Source organism: Trichomycterus rosablanca, chromosome 25 (assembly GCF_030014385.1).
Source record: "Trichomycterus rosablanca isolate fTriRos1 chromosome 25, fTriRos1.hap1, whole genome shotgun sequence".
NCBI lineage: Eukaryota > Metazoa > Chordata > Actinopteri > Siluriformes > Trichomycteridae > Trichomycterus > Trichomycterus rosablanca.
Genome location: NC_086012.1, coordinates 8,966,542 through 8,986,033, shown reverse-complemented (window position 1 = coordinate 8,986,033; position 19,492 = coordinate 8,966,542). Strand labels below are relative to the sequence as shown.

Genomic DNA, 19,492 nt, shown 5'->3' with positions numbered 1-19,492 from the left:
TGCACCTCAACTCTCCTGTTTCCACCAGAACTGTCCGTCGGGAGCTCCACAGGGTCAATATACACGGCCGGGCTGCTATAGCCAAACCTTTGGTCACTCGTGCCAATGCCAAACGTCGGTTTCAATGGTGCAAGGAGTGCAAATCTTGGGCTGTGGACAATGTGAAACATGTATTGTTCTCTGATGAGTCCACCTTTACTGTTTTCCCCACATCCGGGAGAGTTACGGTGTGGAGAAGCCCCAAAGAAGCGTACCACCCAGACTGTTGCATGCCCAGAGTGAAGCATGGGGGTGGATCAGTGATGGTTTGGGCTGCCATATCATGGCATTCCCTTGGCCCAATACTTGTGCTAGATGGGCGTGTCACTGCCAAGGACTACCGAACCATTCTGGAGGACCATGTGCATCCAATGGCGGTGCCGTGTATCAGGATGACAATGCACCAATACAGACAGCAAGACTGGTGAAAGATTGGTTTGATGAACATGAAAGTGAAGTTGAACATCTCCCATGGCCTGCACAGTCACCAGATCTAAATATTATTGAGCCACTTTGGGGTGTTTTGGAGAAGCGAGTCAGGAAACGTTTTCCTCCACCAGCATCACGTAGTGACCTGGCCACTATCCTGCAAGAAGAATGGCTTAAAATCCCTCTGACCACTGTGCAGGACTTGTATATGTCATTTCCAAGACGAATTGACGCTGTATTGGCCGCAAAAGGAGGCCCTACACCATACTAATAAATTATTGTGGTCTAAAACCAGGTGTTTCAGTTATTTTGTCTAACCCCTGTATGTGCCATGAGTAATTTAAAGGAAAGACAAGCTCTTCTGTTTTAATATTGACTTTTGGAATCTCGATTCAAAGACTAGGTCTATGCAATGATTTTCTGCTTTGTGTTGTTCTATATGAGGGCACAGCATTAGGTGTTTTATTAGGAGGAGGTCCAGCTCAGCCAACAACATTGTGTAACTCTTTGTGTATACGAGGATGTACACACAGCTTTATGTAGTAGACTTGTGACACTGCAGTGTGGTTAGAAAAAGATGCTGTAAAAAAGATTTAAGGACAATTTATATCCAATTCTTCTAGTGCTTGTTTGTCTTATTTTGAAACTAGCATGTGATCCATCACTTTATGATCCAAACTGTTAAATAATCTTATGTGTGAGTTAGCTTTTTCCCAATGTTAACCACTTTTTATCAAGTATAAAATTCTAAACTGTCTGCACAGAGCAGCAAGAGATCACTGTAGATGAGTATGCAAAGGACAAGTAAAAACGTCTGTTGTATTAATATAATATTAATTACAATATTAATGTAAACAATAGCCTTTAAATCCGCGCAATTCTCCCACAAAATGTCACAACTATTTATTTGCAGTAGGACAGTGGTAGTCAGCAACTGGGGACCAGTGTGGCTCATTCCTGAATTTTACATCACTTTTAAAATAACGTTTGACATCATTTTACATTTTAATTGCAATGCTCTTGACAGAGCTCTATAGCTACAGTATTTTGCAAAGCAAAAATCTTTTTTCCAGTTTATTAATATTATTTTTGTTAGCATTAGCACAGGCAGTATAACTTCTGTTTAGTTCATTGCAGTCGTCTTCAAATTATTACTTTTTGTCTGAGGACCACTGTAACTGCAACTCTTTTAAGTTGGATTTTGTAGTGTTCATAAAAATAACTTGAGCTTTTTCTTTTGTTGTTGTCAGTGGAAAATAATGAAAATGGCCCACAGTTCTTGTCATGTTGGTTTCAGACCAGCAGCATTTTCAAACTGAAAATGGTTTTAGATTTGGAACAATTAATGGAATAAGTACTGACATGGGTACCAGCATGAAAAGTGAAATGTGGTACGAGGAAGACTACAAGTGCTTTTTTAGGGTTGTTGAGTCATAGTGTTGTGGTATGTCCAGCAAGTAAGTAACTTAAAATGAAATCTGTGTTTTTCTGATCACCTGGTGTTAACAGATGGGGTGTGAACAGAACCCACAAAGCCACAGACAATCAAGGCCCTGAGGAAATTCGTTTCTGGGACTATTGGAGAAATTAGACACCTGTTTGGGTCCCAAAAGCTATGTATGAGATATTGCATGTCAGTCAACTGGATATCAGAAGCTAAGCTGTCTCACTAGTGAAGGGGTCTAAGAAAATAGCAAAATAAGAGCAAGAATTTCATCAAAACAAAAACATTTGTAAATTCAGACAAGTGCAGATGTCAGCAGAATCGACATGGAAATCAATTTTTGTGTTGTATTTAATAAAAATTACAGTTTAACCACAGCCAGGTGCCATGCCTTGCATTTTGTAACATACGTTTGGATAAAAATCACAAGCCGTAACCCTTTAAAAAAAAGTTATGAGTACCCAGTGACATGCTTTAGAAAAGGTAAAATTGTACCCTGGTTATCATTCAACATAGTTATTATGCTTGTATACTTCATTTCTACAGTATATCACTACGCAAATAAAATCAACCTAGAACTATATCAAAATGCAAATAAAGTACACATTACAATACTTATCATGAATGTAGTGCACTTCTCAAAATTCTACCCATGGCAACTATAAAACTGGAGAACTTTATTGAGTAGAACAAGAGACATTTCTTTAGCAGCTGAAGAAGAGTTATAGAAATGAGATCAGTATTGATCTGCAGAAGTAAGAATGTGATGATATACTGAGCTCTAGAAGTCATTGAAGCCAGAAAACACACCACACAAGACAACTACCTAAGACTGCTAGATTGTTTCTTTTTAAACAATGTAGTACGAAAAGCTTTTTAGCCTAGTGAATGGTTCTTGGAAGTTCTTTTTTCAAATGTTCTTTTACTGTCGACTATAGAAGCATTACGAATTTGTCATAGAATGTAATATTAATGACCTATTTATGTATTCATTTTGTACTTGAAGATCAATCAGCAGTATAGTCTAGGTTCTATTTCTGTGTTTGTTCGACTACAAAGTCACAGGCTGAATCTGAATCTAAAAGCTAACTGCTAAAATCTAAAATAAATGTAAGTTAAAAATCATATAAGAAAAAGGGCATTGGTAGCATAGTGGTTATAGCACTGGACTTATCACGCTAGCCCACCAATGCTAAGGTCTCCAGGTCACAATTGCATGTTGCTAAATGCCGTAAATGAAAGCTAGTAAGCAATTAAATTTACTTCAGTGGGGTTAATTATCCATGTTTTTTTTTATTTTGATTATCTTTTACCTTACTGTAAAACATCTATAAAATCCATTGATAAATGTACTTAGTTTCTATTACAGCAGACATTTGTTTAGTAAATGTATTATGCATAGCAACAGGGTTTATCCTGACCTCACTCTTAGTGTAGAAACATCACTGGTTCCAAACGTTTTTGAAATAAGGTTTTAGGAAGCAACTCTCAATTAAAAATTCTCTAGTGGAATATTTTTAAATATGAAACAAATGAATCACACCAAAAGATTTTAATTTATATAAATGACTATGGATTTAAATGTCATCTACAAAGCTTACAGATTGTTTTAATAATTATTGATATTTTCTTCAAAGGGAAACAGCATGCATGCACATTCTTTTCACTCCTTCAGCAACTACAGCAACTACAGAAACCAAATGGTCTGCAGCAAAAAATCAATGAAAACTGCCACCAATACTGCTTGACATAGAGTGGAAATGCTACATGCCCCATAACAACATGTCTACTCAACAGAGAAAAGCTCGGCAATACACATGAGCTGTTTGACCTGAAAATAATTGTTGAATGAAATTTAGAATATTAAATAATGTAAAGTTATGTGTTACTGACTTTAATAATGATAATAATAATAAAATTGATTATTAGTATTGATAGTGTTACTATTATTATTGTTCAATTAACAGTAAATACAATAGTCATACTCATAATAATAATCTTCAATAACCACAAAAAGGTTCTGGCTTCTGGTAAATAATTGGACTGTTCTCTACTCTGTTATACAGTGTAAAACCAACATGACCGGTGTTACAGTTGTGTCACACACAGAATTCAGAATAAGCAGAGCAGGAATTCCCAACAGTGTAAGCTGAAAAAGGGAAGTCCTCCCACGTCTCACAGCTCCATTAATGGCCCTTGTAATCAGCAACACAGTAAAAACAGAGAGAGAGAGAGAGAGAGAGAGAGAGAGAGAAAGAGAGAGAGCAATAAAGAAGTGGTTTAATATTCTTACCATACACTGAATTGCTCTGAGTTGACACCACAAAGAGCAACAGGGCAATCAGCATCGACAGAGGGAATGACGAAAATGCCATTTTTACTCGCAAAAACTCTCTCATTTGTCCGTCCACACGCTAAGCTCCAAGTTGACGAAACCTGAAGGTGCTCACTGAAGCACTACCTGTACAGAAAAAAATAAAGAACACAGTGCCAAAATAATTAGCTATTTTTCACTGCATGGTTGGTGCATTCCTACACACACACATACACACATACATTTTGATATACTCATGCACTGCCTCAAAGCCTTCATCGATCTGCTTGTGTCACTCTGTGTGTGAGTTGATGCAGCAATCGAAAATCAGTGCAGAAAAATGAAGCCTAAATCAGAGCCTTTGATAGGGAGAGATGCAACACTGGACAGCATTTCTATCACTTAATACGGCTTATCATTTATCAAGCTCACAATTGTTCCACCCCCTCTCTCATTACTTTCCTCATTAACCCTTTGACACAAAAGTGCTGATTCCCAGAAACAGTCCCTGCAGTGTGATTTCTTTTCCTGCAGAATGTTTTTAGTAATCCATCAAAGCCATTTTATAATATAACTGTACTTAAGCACCATCTGGAAAGTTGATTCCACTGCTAAACTAAATGCATTCCAAAGCACATCAATAATCTAATTATTTTCAGATGTTCGTACCTGTCCTGTAAACAGCATCCTCTAATATGGTAAATAGGACAATGATTAGTATCTGATTTTTAAAAAATATATGTACAGACACTATATTTATGGTCTTTTTAAACTTTTTGTGTAAAAATTAAGACCTAACCAATAAATTCATCTATTCAATCATTTTAACAGCGGCTTCATACTAAGTCCAGATGGGTATTCCTAAATTCAACGTCAATTGGTTCTGGTAGTGGCGTTGAGTTTTAAAGACGTTTTTCCCATAAGGATGTATGTCATTTTTTTTTAAAGGTGAAAATGTTGAGTTCAAGGGAAATGTTGAGTTTAGGGGTACAAATTTCTCAACAAAGGGCTTTAAGTTTCAAAGATTTTGAGTTTAGGGTAATCTTTTTTAATTGTTTTTTCAGCTGCTCCCATATTATAGGGTCGCCACAATGGATCATTCTGGTTCATATACCTGATTTGGCACCGTTTTTACATCGGATCCCCCTCCTGATACAACCCTCCTATTTATTCAGGCTTGGAACTGCAATGAGCACACTGACAAGCGCCAGTCATGTCTGTCTAGATGCATGATTGGACGATAGCACCACTGAGATTTAAACCCCAGATCCCAGCACTACTACTAGGCTACAACTAGGGTAGCATGTCAATTGGCCGGTTGCTCAGTTGCATTCCTTTTAAAACACCATTTAGAAACACCCAGTGTACAAAATGAATATAAAAGGGTACAAATAAGATCAATAAAACATGAAACCAAGATACTATTAAAATAGAGCTTGACATTCAAGGGAAAGATCCATCCCATTATTAGAATCCACCACATCAAGCACCTCTCCTCTAAATTTGTGAAGTAGAACTAAGAACCCAGCAGAGTGGTTGGTGCCATGACAAAAAAAATTTTTGTTACCCCATTGTGTTTTCCAAAACTCAATATCCAAATCACTTGAGTAGGTTTCGTAAAGAAAAAATTAAGGTATTGAGCTAGTAATCTAAAGGTCGCTGGTTCAAGCCCCATTACTACCAGGTTGCTTCTGTTGGACCCTTGAGCAAGGCCCTTAACCCTCAATTGCTTAGACAATATACTGTCACAGTATAAGTCACATTGGATAAAAGCGTCTGTGAAATGCCAAAAATGTAAATGCATTTTATTAGCATATTTTACTACTGCGCCACCGAGTGCCCAGTTTTTTATTTATTTAATGGTGTAATTATACAAATCCTATATTTTTAAATGCTGGTGAATTCAGAATGTCATTTTTAAATGCAAAACTCATCTTGCTTATTAATAATAACAGATTTTCAATAAGGCCTTTAGCTTTACTATTTCTTTAAAAGTGTGGCTAAATGCAGTGGTGGTTTTCACACTTTGACCAGTCCAATACTCAAATTAGAAAAAACATAAACAAAGTTGACTTTTGACATGCAGTGAACAACAGGGAGGCTGCCAAAAACTTCATCCTTATATTCAAACCACTTCTAAATGTATACAGCTATGTGTTTATTGAAAAAACATTACAAAAAAAGTTTGCACCATACGGTGTGCTTGGTCCTCTTTAATTGTAAAATATATGTGTGTAAAGTCCTGTCGTAAACTGGCACACCATCCAATCTATTTTTTTTTTACTTAATCTACTGCAACCGTTTTTAAAAATGAATGAACTACAATTGAGGTGGCATACTGGTACAGCAGTTATAGTGCAGCACAGTGAACGGATGAACAAGTAAATAACATAAGAGCATAATAAAACTTAAGCAGTGTAGAAGCTTCTACTGTATATTCTTTTGTTGTAGAACCTGTAATTAGGAGACATCACTGAATTGATTTATACTGAGTACACCCATTGTGTCTTATAGCTTCTAATTAAGAAACCATTAGTCATTTCTGAAGATGGAACAGTAGTAATTTTCTCTGCATATTCCCTGAGACTGGCCACAATATTCAGACTTTTAACCAGTAGTACATTAATACATTTAAACTGTCATGATGTGATTTTTTTTTGTTTATTTTTCACTTTCACAGATTCATGGTAAAGGAAGGCAAGCTGCCATAGTTTTAGGTTTAATACCCCAATTTTCACTCTACTTTTTCATCACCTGAAATATGACAAATTGTATTTAGTAATTAATATTGTATTCCTTTTAAAACACCATTTAGAAACACCCAGTGTACAAAATGAATATAAAGGGGTACAAATAAGATCAATAAAACATGAAACCAAGATACTATTAAAATAGAGCTTGACATTCAAGGGAAAGATCCATCCCATTATTAGAATCCACCACATCAAGCACCTCTCCTCTAAATTTGTGAAGTAGAACTAAGACCCCAGCAGAGTGGTTGGTGCCATGACTAAAACAAATTTTTGTTACCCCATTGTGTTTTCCAAAACTCAATATCCAAATCACTTGAGTAGGTTTCGTAAAGAAAAATCAGATCAGCATCACAAAAAAATGGCTTTCCCTATTGTCACATCATGCATACCCCTAACATTCAAAGACTAAACAAACAATAAACTACTATTCGAATCCATAACAAAGAACAATATCAATTAACAATGCTATCATTAATATGAAATAACAAGAACTCAAAAAGTGCCAAAGAATTCAATCCTACTGGAGTTGTGGCAAATAACCAGCATACCATACATTCTCCTGAAAAAAAGGAATGTATGCTTAATTTGCAAGTGCAGAACGTTTGACCAGGTTCTACATTGAAAGTATTTGTACATGATGAAGCTATAAGCAGTTACAAAGCTAAGTGGGATTATTTCAAATATAAAGTTAGGTATATTGCTAATAAGAGATGTAAGCAACTAAAGCCACCAAATGTAAACAGTTCTCTTTAGTAAAATACACTTGCAACAAGTGTGCGTCTCTTTTATACACATGCACACAAAAACGTACACACACACAGTACAATCTTTTATTTTTTTAAAGTTTTTAGCCAATTGTTTATTATTACCTTTTACTATCAGACTGCAGGCTGGCAGGCTTCCTGGTAAATAGCTCTGATCTATAGGTTAGTATGTATATTCTATATTCTTCTTCAGATGTTTTGCATCAAAAATGATGCATCAGTGATTGGGCTGGCATGCTTACATCTGCATTTTCACACCGTTATGCTGTTTCATTTTGATAGAGATATTTTTTCAAATGGCTTAGGTGCGACTGGGAGAGGAAATGGAGTGGAAATATCTGTGTTTGTGCGGACACGGCCTGAGAAAACAACATCCAAAAAACACAGAGGGCTGACTTGTTTACATTCCTTCTGCTTCCCATATTAGAGACATGCCCCCAGGAGACTTCATCTCCAACATAAGCTCTACTTTCTAAATGCCAGCATCTTATGGTAGAGCAGCTTTGAGGAAAACACAATAACCTACCAAAGTTTACCTTGTAACCACTTGAGTCAATGGTTTACCCGGTGTTATTGTACAGTACATTCTCAATTTGATCTCTAAAAGCCTTTGAGTATACAGTGTATCAAACCTTATAATATACAACCCCAAATCAGAAAAAGTGTGGACAGCATGGAAAAAGCAAATAATAAAAAAACACAGTTTCTTACATTTACTTTGACTTTTATTTCATTGCAGACAGGATGAACCTGCTCGTTCTGCACTTCATTTCATTTATTTATAAACATCAATTCCTGCATTTCAGGTCTGCAACACATTCCAAAAAAAGTTGGGATGGTAAAGCATTTACCACTTTGTAATGTTGCCATTCCTTTTAAAAGATGTTTTGGCACAGAGGATACCAAGTGATTTAGTGTTTCAGCTTTTATTTTGTCTCATTCTTCCTGCAAACATGTTTTATTTTATTGTATTTTTTTTTTTTTTTTTTACCCCTTTTTCTCCCCTTTTTAGCGCATCCAATTGTTCAATTAGCATCGTGCTTCCTCTCTGTCTATGCCGAACCCTGCCCTGACGGAGGTGATTGAAGCTAACCCGTATCCCCTCCGAAACAAGAGCAGCAGCCTCTTTGCCACCCACACATTGACGAGTTTGGTGCCACCTAGCGTTGCATGCGGAGAGACACACCCTAAGGGCACCCTCTCCCATCTCTGTGTAAGCGCCTCCAATCAGCCGGCAGAGAACGCAATCGCATTCTGACAGAGAGAGAGACCCACATCCGGTTCTTTGTCCCACCCCCCATATGAGCAACCGGCCAATCGTTGCTCATATAGCCACTCAGCTTCGAACCGGTAAAGCAAGGCTGGATTCGATACCACGTTCTCAGAATCCAGCCCTGGTTGCAGCGCGTTTCTTTTTACCGCTGCGCCACCTGAGCGGCCCTGCAAACATGTTTTAAGATGTGCAACAGTACGGGCCCCGTACTGTTACTGTCACGTTGTCGCATTTTTCCTTTCAAAATTCTCTACTGGGGACAGGTCAGGACTGCAGGCAGGCCATACCCTCTTCTTCCGCAGCCATGCCTTTGTAATGTGTGCAGCATGTGGTTTTGCATTGTCTTGTTGAAAAATGCATGGACGTCCCTGGGAAAGATTTCAATGTACTTTTCTGCATTAATGCTGCCATCACAGAAGTGTTAATGACCTTTGCCAAGGGCACTGACACAGCCCCATACCATGACAGACCCTGGCTTTTAGACTTGCTGCTGATAACAGTCTGGAAAGTCCTTTTCGTCTTTGGTCCGGAGCACACAGCATCCATTTTTTCCAAAAAAGACCTGGAATGCTGATTCATCTGACCACAATACAAGTTTCCACTGTGTGATGGTCCATCCTAGATGCCTCTAAGCCCCGAGAAGTTGACGCCGCTTCTGGACATGGTTAACATAAGGCTTCTTTTTGCAAGTTTTAAGTGGCATTTGTGCATGTTACTCCGTATTGTAGAGCTTGACAAAGGTTTGCCAAAGTAATCCCTCACGCATGTGGTTATATCAGCTATTGTTGAGTGGAGATTCTTGATGCAGTGCCATCTGAGGGATCGAAGATCACAGGTGTTCAGCTTGGGCTTGCGCCCTTGGCCTTTACGCACTGAAATTCCTCCCGATTCCTTGAATGGTTTAATGATATTATGCACTGTAGAAGGAGAAATATGCAAATCCATTCCAATCTTTCTTTGAGGTACTGAAATGCAGGAATGAAGGTTTATTAAAAGAAATGAAGTTGAGCAGATAAAACATGAAATATCTCAGGTTCATCCTGTCTGCAATCAAATAAAAGTCAAAGTAAATTTAAGGGACACTGCATTTTTATTTTATTTGCATTTTCCATACTGTCCCAACTTTTTCTGATCTGGGGTTGCAATATATATATATATATATATATATATATATATATATATATATATATATACAGTGGTGCTTGAAAGTTTGTGAACCCTTTAGAATTTTCTATATTTCTGCATAAATATGACCTAAAACATCATCAGATTTTCACACAAGTCCTAAAAGTAGATAAAGAGAACCCAGTTAAACAAGTGAGACAAAAATATTATACTTGGTCATTTATTTATTGAGGAAAATGATCCAATATTACATATTTGTGAGTGGCAAAAGTATGTGAACCTCTAGGATTCGCAGTTAATTTGAAGGTGAAATTAGAGTCAGGTGTTTTCAATCAATGGAATGACAATTAGGTGTGAGTGGGCACCCTGTTTTATTTAAAGAACAGGGATCTATCAAAGTCTGCTCTTCACAACACATGTTTGTGGTAGTGTATCATGGCACGAACAAAGGAGATTTCTGAGGACCTCAGAAAAAGAGTTGTTGATGCTCATCAGGCTGGAAAAGGTTACAAAACCATCTCTAAAGAGTTTGGACTCCACCAATCCACAGTCAGACAGATTGTGTACAAATGGAGGAAATTCAAGACCATTGTTACCTTCCCCAGGAGTGGTCGACCAACAAAGATCACTTCAAGAGCAAGGCGTGTAATAGTCGGCAAGGTCACAAAGGACCCCAGGGTAACTTCTAAGCAACTGAAGGCCTCTCTCACATTGGCTAATGTTAATATTCATGAGTCCACCATCAGGAGAACACTGAACAACAATGGTGTGCATGGCAGGGTTGCAAAGAGAAAGCCACTGCTCTCCAAAAAGAACATTGCTGCTAGTCTGCAGTTTGCTACAGATCACGTGGACAAGCCAGAAGGCTATTGGAAGAATGTTTTGTGGACGGATAAGACCAAAATAGAACTTTTTGGTTTAAATGAAAAGCGTTATGTTTGGAGAAAGGAAGACACTGCATTTCAGCATAAGAACCTTATCCCATCTGTGAAACATGGTGGTGGTAGTATCATGGTTTGGGCCTGTTTTGCTGCATCTGGGCCAGGACGGCTTGCCATCATTGATGGAACAATGAATTCTGAATTATATCAGAGAATTCTTAAGGAAAATGTCAGGACATCTGTCCATGAACTGAATCTCAAGAGAAGGTGGGTCATGCAGCAAGACAACGACCCTAAGCACACAAGTCGTTCTACAAAGAATGGTTAAAGAAGAATAAAGTTAATGTTTTGGAATGGCCAAGTCAAAGTCCTGACCTGTCCAATCGAAATGTTGTGGAAGGACCTGAAGCGAGCAGTTAATGTGAGGAAACCCACCAACATCCCAGAGTTGAAGCTGTTCTGTACGGAGGAATGGGCTAAAATTCCTCCATGCCGGTGTGCTGGACTGATCAACAGTTACTGGAAACGTTTAGTTGCAGTTATTGCTGCAAAGGGGGGTCACACCAGATACTGAAAGCAAAGGTTCGCATACTTTTGCCACTCACTCATTTTCCTCAATAAATAAATGACCAATTATAATATTTTTGTCTCATTTGTTTAACTGGGTTCTCTTTATCTACTTTTAGGACTTGTGTGAAAATCTGATGATGTTTTAGGTCATATATAAATATATGCATAAGCAGAAATATAGACAATTCTAAAGGGTTCACAAACTTTCAAGCACCACTGTATATATAAACTCTAATATGAAAGAAAATGATCTGCTGGAGGGTTTAGCTGACACAAGAGTGGTGGTGCACTGTTCTACTATACAGCACTGCTTGCCTCATTAGAAAAAAAAAGCCAGAGGCACTTTGGAAACAAATGATCAGAAGTGTTCTGTATATGTAAAAATAAGGAAGGGGGAGGGGGGATGAGTTACATGAGCACCAAAACTGTCCATATGACACAATTACTATCTTACTGTTATCTAGTTTTTAAATAATTCAGTCAATGCATTAACATGTAAATGTGTTGGCGATTCTTGCAGTAAATGTGCTATTCAAATGCTGCTGTTCAAATAGATTTATGAGTCTACAGGTTATAGTTAAACACTGGAAGTGTTGAAATGAAAGATGTAGACTCTGAAGGGGCATATTTCAATTTAAGTAGCCAATTATAATATACTGAAATATTAATTAGGGAAAAAGAAACATTACATGTAAATGAATAAAACAAATGTTGCCTGTTATGCATGCATCATGATCTGTATTTCGATTTATACCTTATTTCCTCTGTTATGTTACAATACATAACAGGAGAAAAGTGGGTATTTTATTGGATATCATCACAATAGTTCAAAATATATATAGGTAATACTTGGTTATGCACTTCAATTTTACAACACTTTATCCTGATCAGGGTTGTGGTGGGTCCTGTTTCATCGCACTATACAAGACTGATTGGTGATGGGGGTTGTTTGTGCGCTGATGTGCAGCGTAAAAGCAAAGAGGAAAAATAAATGAATCTGAGTTGATTTGGCTACGCAAACAGCATGGATTGTTCTGTAGTGAGTTGGAGGTTAATAAATATTTTTTGCAATGCAACGTTGGTATTATGTTTTGTCAAGAACAATAAGAAATACTGTAAAATGTGTGTGTGCAGATGAATTCTGATAGAAACTATATTATGCCCCTGTCCCACGTTGTAAAAATTTTCCCTGCCAGTCACCCGAATGATATCCAGATATTTAGCATGCTAGATATCTCTCTTCAGTCTGCGAGTGCTCTGATCAAGTGGTTGAGCAGTTCACACATAGCGATCGAGAGCCGAGGAAATGCCAAGTTGCCTTCGAGCCGGGAAATCTAGCAGCGACCAGTTGGAGAGCGAAAATCAGGGCAAAAATCGTGTAGTGTGTACTAGGCATTATCTGCAGAAAACAACCTTCTGCACACACAATAACAGTTTATTTGTTTAATGCAACATGATCCAGAGATGGAGGGATGAAATGTGCAAAAGTTATACATGTCACATTTAATTACACATTTTAAATAATTTTAACGTGCAGCAAACTTTGAACTCGGAATTGTGTAGGGAAGTGGATTCTCCACAAAATATTTTAAAATTTGGTCACTGTCGATGGCAATATATTTTATGTGCTTGATTGTTGCCAAAAAAGTTCCACTCAGTTTACAGCACTTTTTCTCAAATTATCCTCCCTTATCTAGTTGTTTTGCATACTTAATACATTGACTTGCTTGTCAAATCATTAGTGAGCTGTACAGAAAAGCCTCTGATTCTGGAGTGTTGGCACAAGCTTTGAAGAGTCAGTGTTGTTGTGCTCTGGAAATGTCATCAGCTGGAAATTCTTAACCTGCCCATCTACACCTGCTTATTATTCAATTAGCCAGTCAGGTGTCAATACTGCACTGCATAAAATTACACAGACAAGATTCAAGAGTTTGAGACATCCAAATACTGTAATGTGAGTGACTTTGACTGTTTGTGCCAAACAGGCTGGTTGAAGTATGTCAGAAACTGCTAATCTTCTGGGATTTTCGTGCACAAGAGTCTTCAGAGTTTACACAGAACAGTGTAAAAAAAAAAAAAACATTCAGTGAGCTGCAGTTTAGAAGGTGGAAATGTCTTCTTCATGAGGAATGGGGAATGCCTAGACGGCTGGATGGCTTCAGCTTTTAAAAGCACTCAGCACAACCATGGTAAGCAGAAAAGCAACTCAAAACATGAAACCTTGAGGCAGAAATAAAACCACAACAGAAAACCACACCAGGTGCTGCTTGAACAGCTTGCAAGAACAGGAATGCTAAGGCTACAATGGACACATGCTCAGCGAAACTGTAAAAATGATTACAGTTTTAAAAATGTTTGCATGGTTTAATAAATGATGATTTTTGTAATAGTGTGGCAAATGTGTTTAGCACCCGTTGAGCCCTTAATACCAATCAAACATCATTTGATCACCACAGCCTATCTAGGTATTATTGCTGACCATGTGCATCTTATTATGGTTAATTCCAGCATGAAAGTTAAGTTATTTCCTACGGGTTAATCAATGACCTCCACAGTCATCAGATCTGAATCCAATAGAGCAAAACTTAGAAAATTTGAAAAATTCAAAGCATGTACTGTATGTGCAGATGAATCTTGAACACTTTTATGATGTAATTATTTTAACCTGCACCAAATTCAGAATCCATTCCACAAAGAAATAATAAAATCATAATAATAAAATCAGAAGATTATCACTGCTATACAAACTACATTTAAACTCAGCTTATTGTTAAACCCAGCAACAATATTGAAAATATCATCACTAAAATAATAACTATTATGATTACAAATTTAAGAATGAATAAAAATGAAGTATTCTGGCAAATAAATGCATTATTCTTAATAATTAACAAAATAATTGCAATAAGACACTTTTTGTCAAATATGAGACAGTCCTAGATCTGTTTATGCAGTGACAGATCCCAAAATGTTCTTGTGAACCTAGCCTAATGCTAGTAGGTCCTGCAGTACCACGTAATTCTTTTTTCTGGATAAAATTGATGAAGATGACTATATAACTAAATAACATTAATCTTAAACAGTGTTATTGCTGGAAAACTTAAAATTTAATAAAAACTCAGTTTGGATTGGCATACGTTTTTAGTACAAGTTTAATGCATCACACAGGTTGAAGCACAATAGCAATATTACTTCATTTGTATTGATTTGCCACTCGCCTCACTAAGGTTAAACCACATAATGAAAGGGTGCACAGCACAGATGGGATTACAAACTGTTTTGCTGCCATTAGATTGCAATACTGAGTTTCTGCCAATGGGGTTGCCAAATCCCTTAATACCCAGATTTTACATACTGCTGCTTAAAAAAAGTACAGAATTGATCAACTTGATCAACAAAAAACAACCTTCAAGAATTATTGTTATTATCTACCTGGGTTGAATGTTGGTGTGTGGTCTCTTAGGGTTTATGGATTGTATGAGTTGTATAGTTTTAAAGCACTAAGGTTCAGCGCAAGTTGTTTTTTAAACAAAGTAAAAAAAATTTTTATAAAATGCACTTACACATTTAAAATTTTATTCCATGAATTGCTGTACATGGCAATATGTTGGCTTATTAATTAGCTTGCTTTGAAGCTGGCAGTTGTTGGCAAGCTTGTTAGCACTTACACAGTACATAAATATAAATAGTGAGTATTCTACTCTGAGTCTCTCTTAACAATACTACTCTTTAATCCTAAACACCGTACTAGACAGGTTCTATTAATCTGGGTGACCAAGAACCAAATTTGTTGTCAACTGAATGTTTATATTTTGCACACAAAAAAAACCTAGTAAACATCAAAGTTTTGGAGTCAATTTAACACCATAAAAAAGCCTGAATGCCTCCATGTACACAGTCTTGGATATAAATCACAAGTTGAAATGCAGGTAAGGCATTAACTCAGACATTAAGACTACCAGTCCAGCTACTGCATGGTCACACTGAAGTGTAGTTGCAAAAATGTGTGCAAAATGATAATATATATATATATATATATATACAGTGTATCACAAAAGTGAGTACACCCCTCACATTTCTGCAGATATTTAAGTATATCTTTTCATGGGACAACACTGACAAAATGACACTTTGACACAATGAAAAGTAGTCTGTGTGCAGCTTATATAACAGTGTAAATTTATTCTTCCCTCAAAATAACTCAATATACAGCCATTAATGTCTAAACCACCGGCAACAAAAGTGAGTACACCCCTTAGTGAAAGTTCCTGAAGTGTCAATATTTTGTGTGGCCACCATTATTTCCCAGAACTGCCTTAACTCTCCTGGGCATGGAGTTTACCAGAGCTTCACAGGTTGCCACTGGAATGCTTTTCCACTCCTCCATGACGACATCACGGAGCTGGCGGATATTCGAGACTTTGCGCTCCTCCACCTTCCGCTTGAGGATGCCCCAAAGATGTTCTATTGGGTTTAGGTCTGGAGACATGCTTGGCCAGTCCATCACCTTTACCCTCAGCCTCTTCAATAAAGCAGTGGTCGTCTTAGAGGTGTGTTTGGGGTCATTATCATGCTGGAACACTGCCCTGCGACCCAGTTTCCGGAGGGAGGGGATCATGCTCTGCTTCAGTATTTCACAGTACATATTGGAGTTCATGTGTCCCTCAATGAAATGTAACTCCCCAACACCTGCTGCACTCATGCAGCCCCAGACCATGGCATTCCCACCACCATGCTTGACTGTAGGCATGACACACTTATCTTTGTACTCCTCACCTGATTGCCGCCACACATGCTTGAGACCATCTGAACCAAACAAATTAATCTTGGTCTCATCAGACCATAGGACATGGTTCCAGTAATCCATGTCCTTTGTTGACATGTCTTCAGCAAACTGTTTGCGGGCTTTCTTGTGTAGAGACTTCAGAAGAGGCTTCCTTCTGGGGTGACAGCCATGCAGACCAATTTGATGTAGTGTGCGGCGTATGGTCTGAGCACTGACAGGCTGACCCCCCACCTTTTCAATCTCTGCAGCAATGCTGACAGCACTCCTGCGCCTATCTTTCAAAGACAGCAGTTGGATGTGACGCTGAGCACGTGCACTCAGCTTCTTTGGACGACCAACGCGAGGTCTGTTCTGAATGGACCCTGCTCTTTTAAAACGCTGGATGATCTTGGCCACTGTGCTGCAGCTCAGTTTCAGGGTGTTGGCAATCTTCTTGTAGCCTTGGCCATCTTCATGTAGCGCAACAATTCGTCTTTTAAGATCCTCAGAGAGTTCTTTGCCATGAGGTGCCATGTTGGAACTTTCAGTGACCAGTATGAGAGAGTGTGAGAGCTGTACTACTAAATTGAACACACCTGCTCCCTATGCACACCTGAGACCTAGTAACACTAACAAGTCACATGACATTTTGGAGGGAAAATGACAAGCAGTGCTCAATTTGGACATTTAGGGGTGTAGTCTCTTAGGGGTGTACTCACTTTTGTTGCCGGTGGTTTAGACATTAATGGCTGTATATTGAGTTATTTTGAGGGAAGAATAAATGTACACTGTTATATAAGCTGCACACAGACTACTTTTCATTGTGTCAAAGTGTCATTTTGTCAGTGTTGTCCCATGAAAAGATATACTTAAATATCTGCAGAAATGTGAGGGGTGTACTCACTTTTGTGATACACTGTATATATATATATATATATATATATATATATATATATATATATATATATATATATATATATATATATATATATATATATATATATATAGTATATATATATATATAACTGACCATGCAGTAGCTGGACTGGTAGTCTTAATGTCTGAGTTAATATATATATATCATGTTACACCAAGGTAAGTGAAAAACTCTGCTTTGATATCTTATTCACACATGCATTGATTATTCATCAGTTTTTGACAGTCATCATTTTCATCATTAGTCTTTTCAGCTTGGCTGTCTGGTATAAAAACAATGATCAGCATAAGCACTTTACATTATCATACCACAGTAAATTGTCTGATTGAACAGTAGTTCATGACTTTATTAAGACATATGCCAGAATTTTGGAGAAATGTTTTTTTAGTGCTGTATTAATTTACTGCAGAGGTTTCTAGCCCATAATTTTCCTAATTTCTCATATTTAATCAAAGTACCTGATAGAACCTTATTAAAGTAAGTTTTTTATGTGCATGAGTTCAGTTTAATTTGAATAAAAATCCCACTTTGATTAGACGTATAAACCTAGATCATTATAAAAGAAATATAAAAAAGCATATTAAGTAAAGGTGTTTCAATCACACAGATTACTAACATTATCTGAAGCAAATTGTATGCTTATGGAAATGTTATGCTTACTATGCTGCCAGCAGTTTTTGGAAATTACAAGACCTACTTTTATTCATAATCACTAATAAGATACACAACATTATGCCAAAGCCTTCAAGCTATTTACAAGCGCAAATCAGAAAAAATTGGGACAGTATGGAAAATGCAGTGTTTTTTGCATTTACTTTGGTTTTTACTTCATTGCAGACACTATGATTAATTTAATTTGTTAATATATATATATATACAGTGTATCACAAAAGTGAGTACACCCCTCACATTTCTGCAGATATTTAAGTATATCTTTTCATGGGAAAACACTGACAAAATGACACTTTGACACAATGAAAAGTAGTCTGTGTGCAGCTTATATAACAGTGTACATTTATTCTTCCCTCAAAATAACTCAATATACAGCCATTAATGTCTAAACCACAGGCAACAAAAGTGAGTACACCCCTAAGAGACTACACCCCTAAATGTCCAAATTGAGCACTGCTTGTCATTTTCCCTCCAAAATGTCATGTGACTCGTTAGTGTTACTACGTCTCAGGTGTGCATAGGGAGCAGGTGTGTTCAATTTAGTAGTACAGCTCTCACACTCTCTCATACTGGTCACTGAAAGTTCCAACATGGCACCTCATGGCAAAGAACTCTCTGAGGATCTTAAAAGACGAATTGTTGTGCTACATGAAGGTGGCCAAGGCTACAAGAAGATTGCCAACACCCTGAAACTGAGCTGCAGCACAGTGGCCAAGATCATCCAGCGTTTTAAAAGAGCAGGGTCCACTCAGAACAGACCTCGCGTTGGTCGTCCAAAGAAGCTGAGTGCACGTGCTAAGCGTCACATCCAACTGCTGTCTTTGAAAGATAGGCGCAGGAGTGCTGTCAGCATTGCTGCAGAGATTGAAAAGGTGGGGGGTCAGCCTGTCAGTGCTCAGACCATACGCCGCACACTACATCAAATTGGTCTGCATGGCTGTCACCCCAGAAGGAAGCCTCTTCTGAAGTCTCTACACAAGAAAGCCCGCAAACAGTTTGCTGAAGACATGTCAACAAAGGACATGGATTACTGGAACCATGTCCTATGGTCTGATGAGACCAAGATTAATTTGTTTGGTTCAGATGGTCTCAAGCATGTGTGGCGGCAATCAGGTGAGGAGTACAAAGATAAGTGTGTCATGCCTACAGTCAAGCATGGTGGTGGGAATGCCATGGTTTGGGGCTGCATGAGTGCAGCAGGTGTTGGGGAGTTACATTTCATTGAGGGACTCATGAACTCCAATATGTACTGTGAAATACTGAAGCAGAGCATGATCCCATCCCTCCGGAAACTGGGTCGCAGGGCAGTGTTCCAGCATGATAATGACCCCAAACACACCTTTAAGACGACCACTGCTTTATTGAAGAGGCTGAGGGTAAAGGTGATGGACTGGCCAAGCATGTCTCCAGACCTAAACCCAATAGAACATCTTTGGGGCATCCTCAAGCGGAAGGTGGAGGAGCGCAAAGTCTCGAATATCCGCCAGCTCCGTGATGTCGTCATGGAGGAGTGGAAAAGCATTCCA

The 19,492-nt window shown here is 37.9% G+C and overlaps 1 protein-coding gene across 1 annotated transcript in view; it reads right to left on the bottom strand.

Moving 5' to 3' along the window:
* cadm3 (cell adhesion molecule 3) overlaps positions 1–19,492 on the bottom strand; it is a 303,520-nt gene that overhangs the window by 272,375 nt on the left and 11,653 nt on the right. Inside the window, exon 2 of the mRNA XM_062987563.1 lies at positions 4,206–4,373. Coding sequence (XP_062843633.1) covers positions 4,206–4,311 — 106 coding nt within the window. The 5' untranslated portion in view covers positions 4,312–4,373. The remainder of the gene's footprint in view (positions 1–4,205; positions 4,374–19,492) is intronic.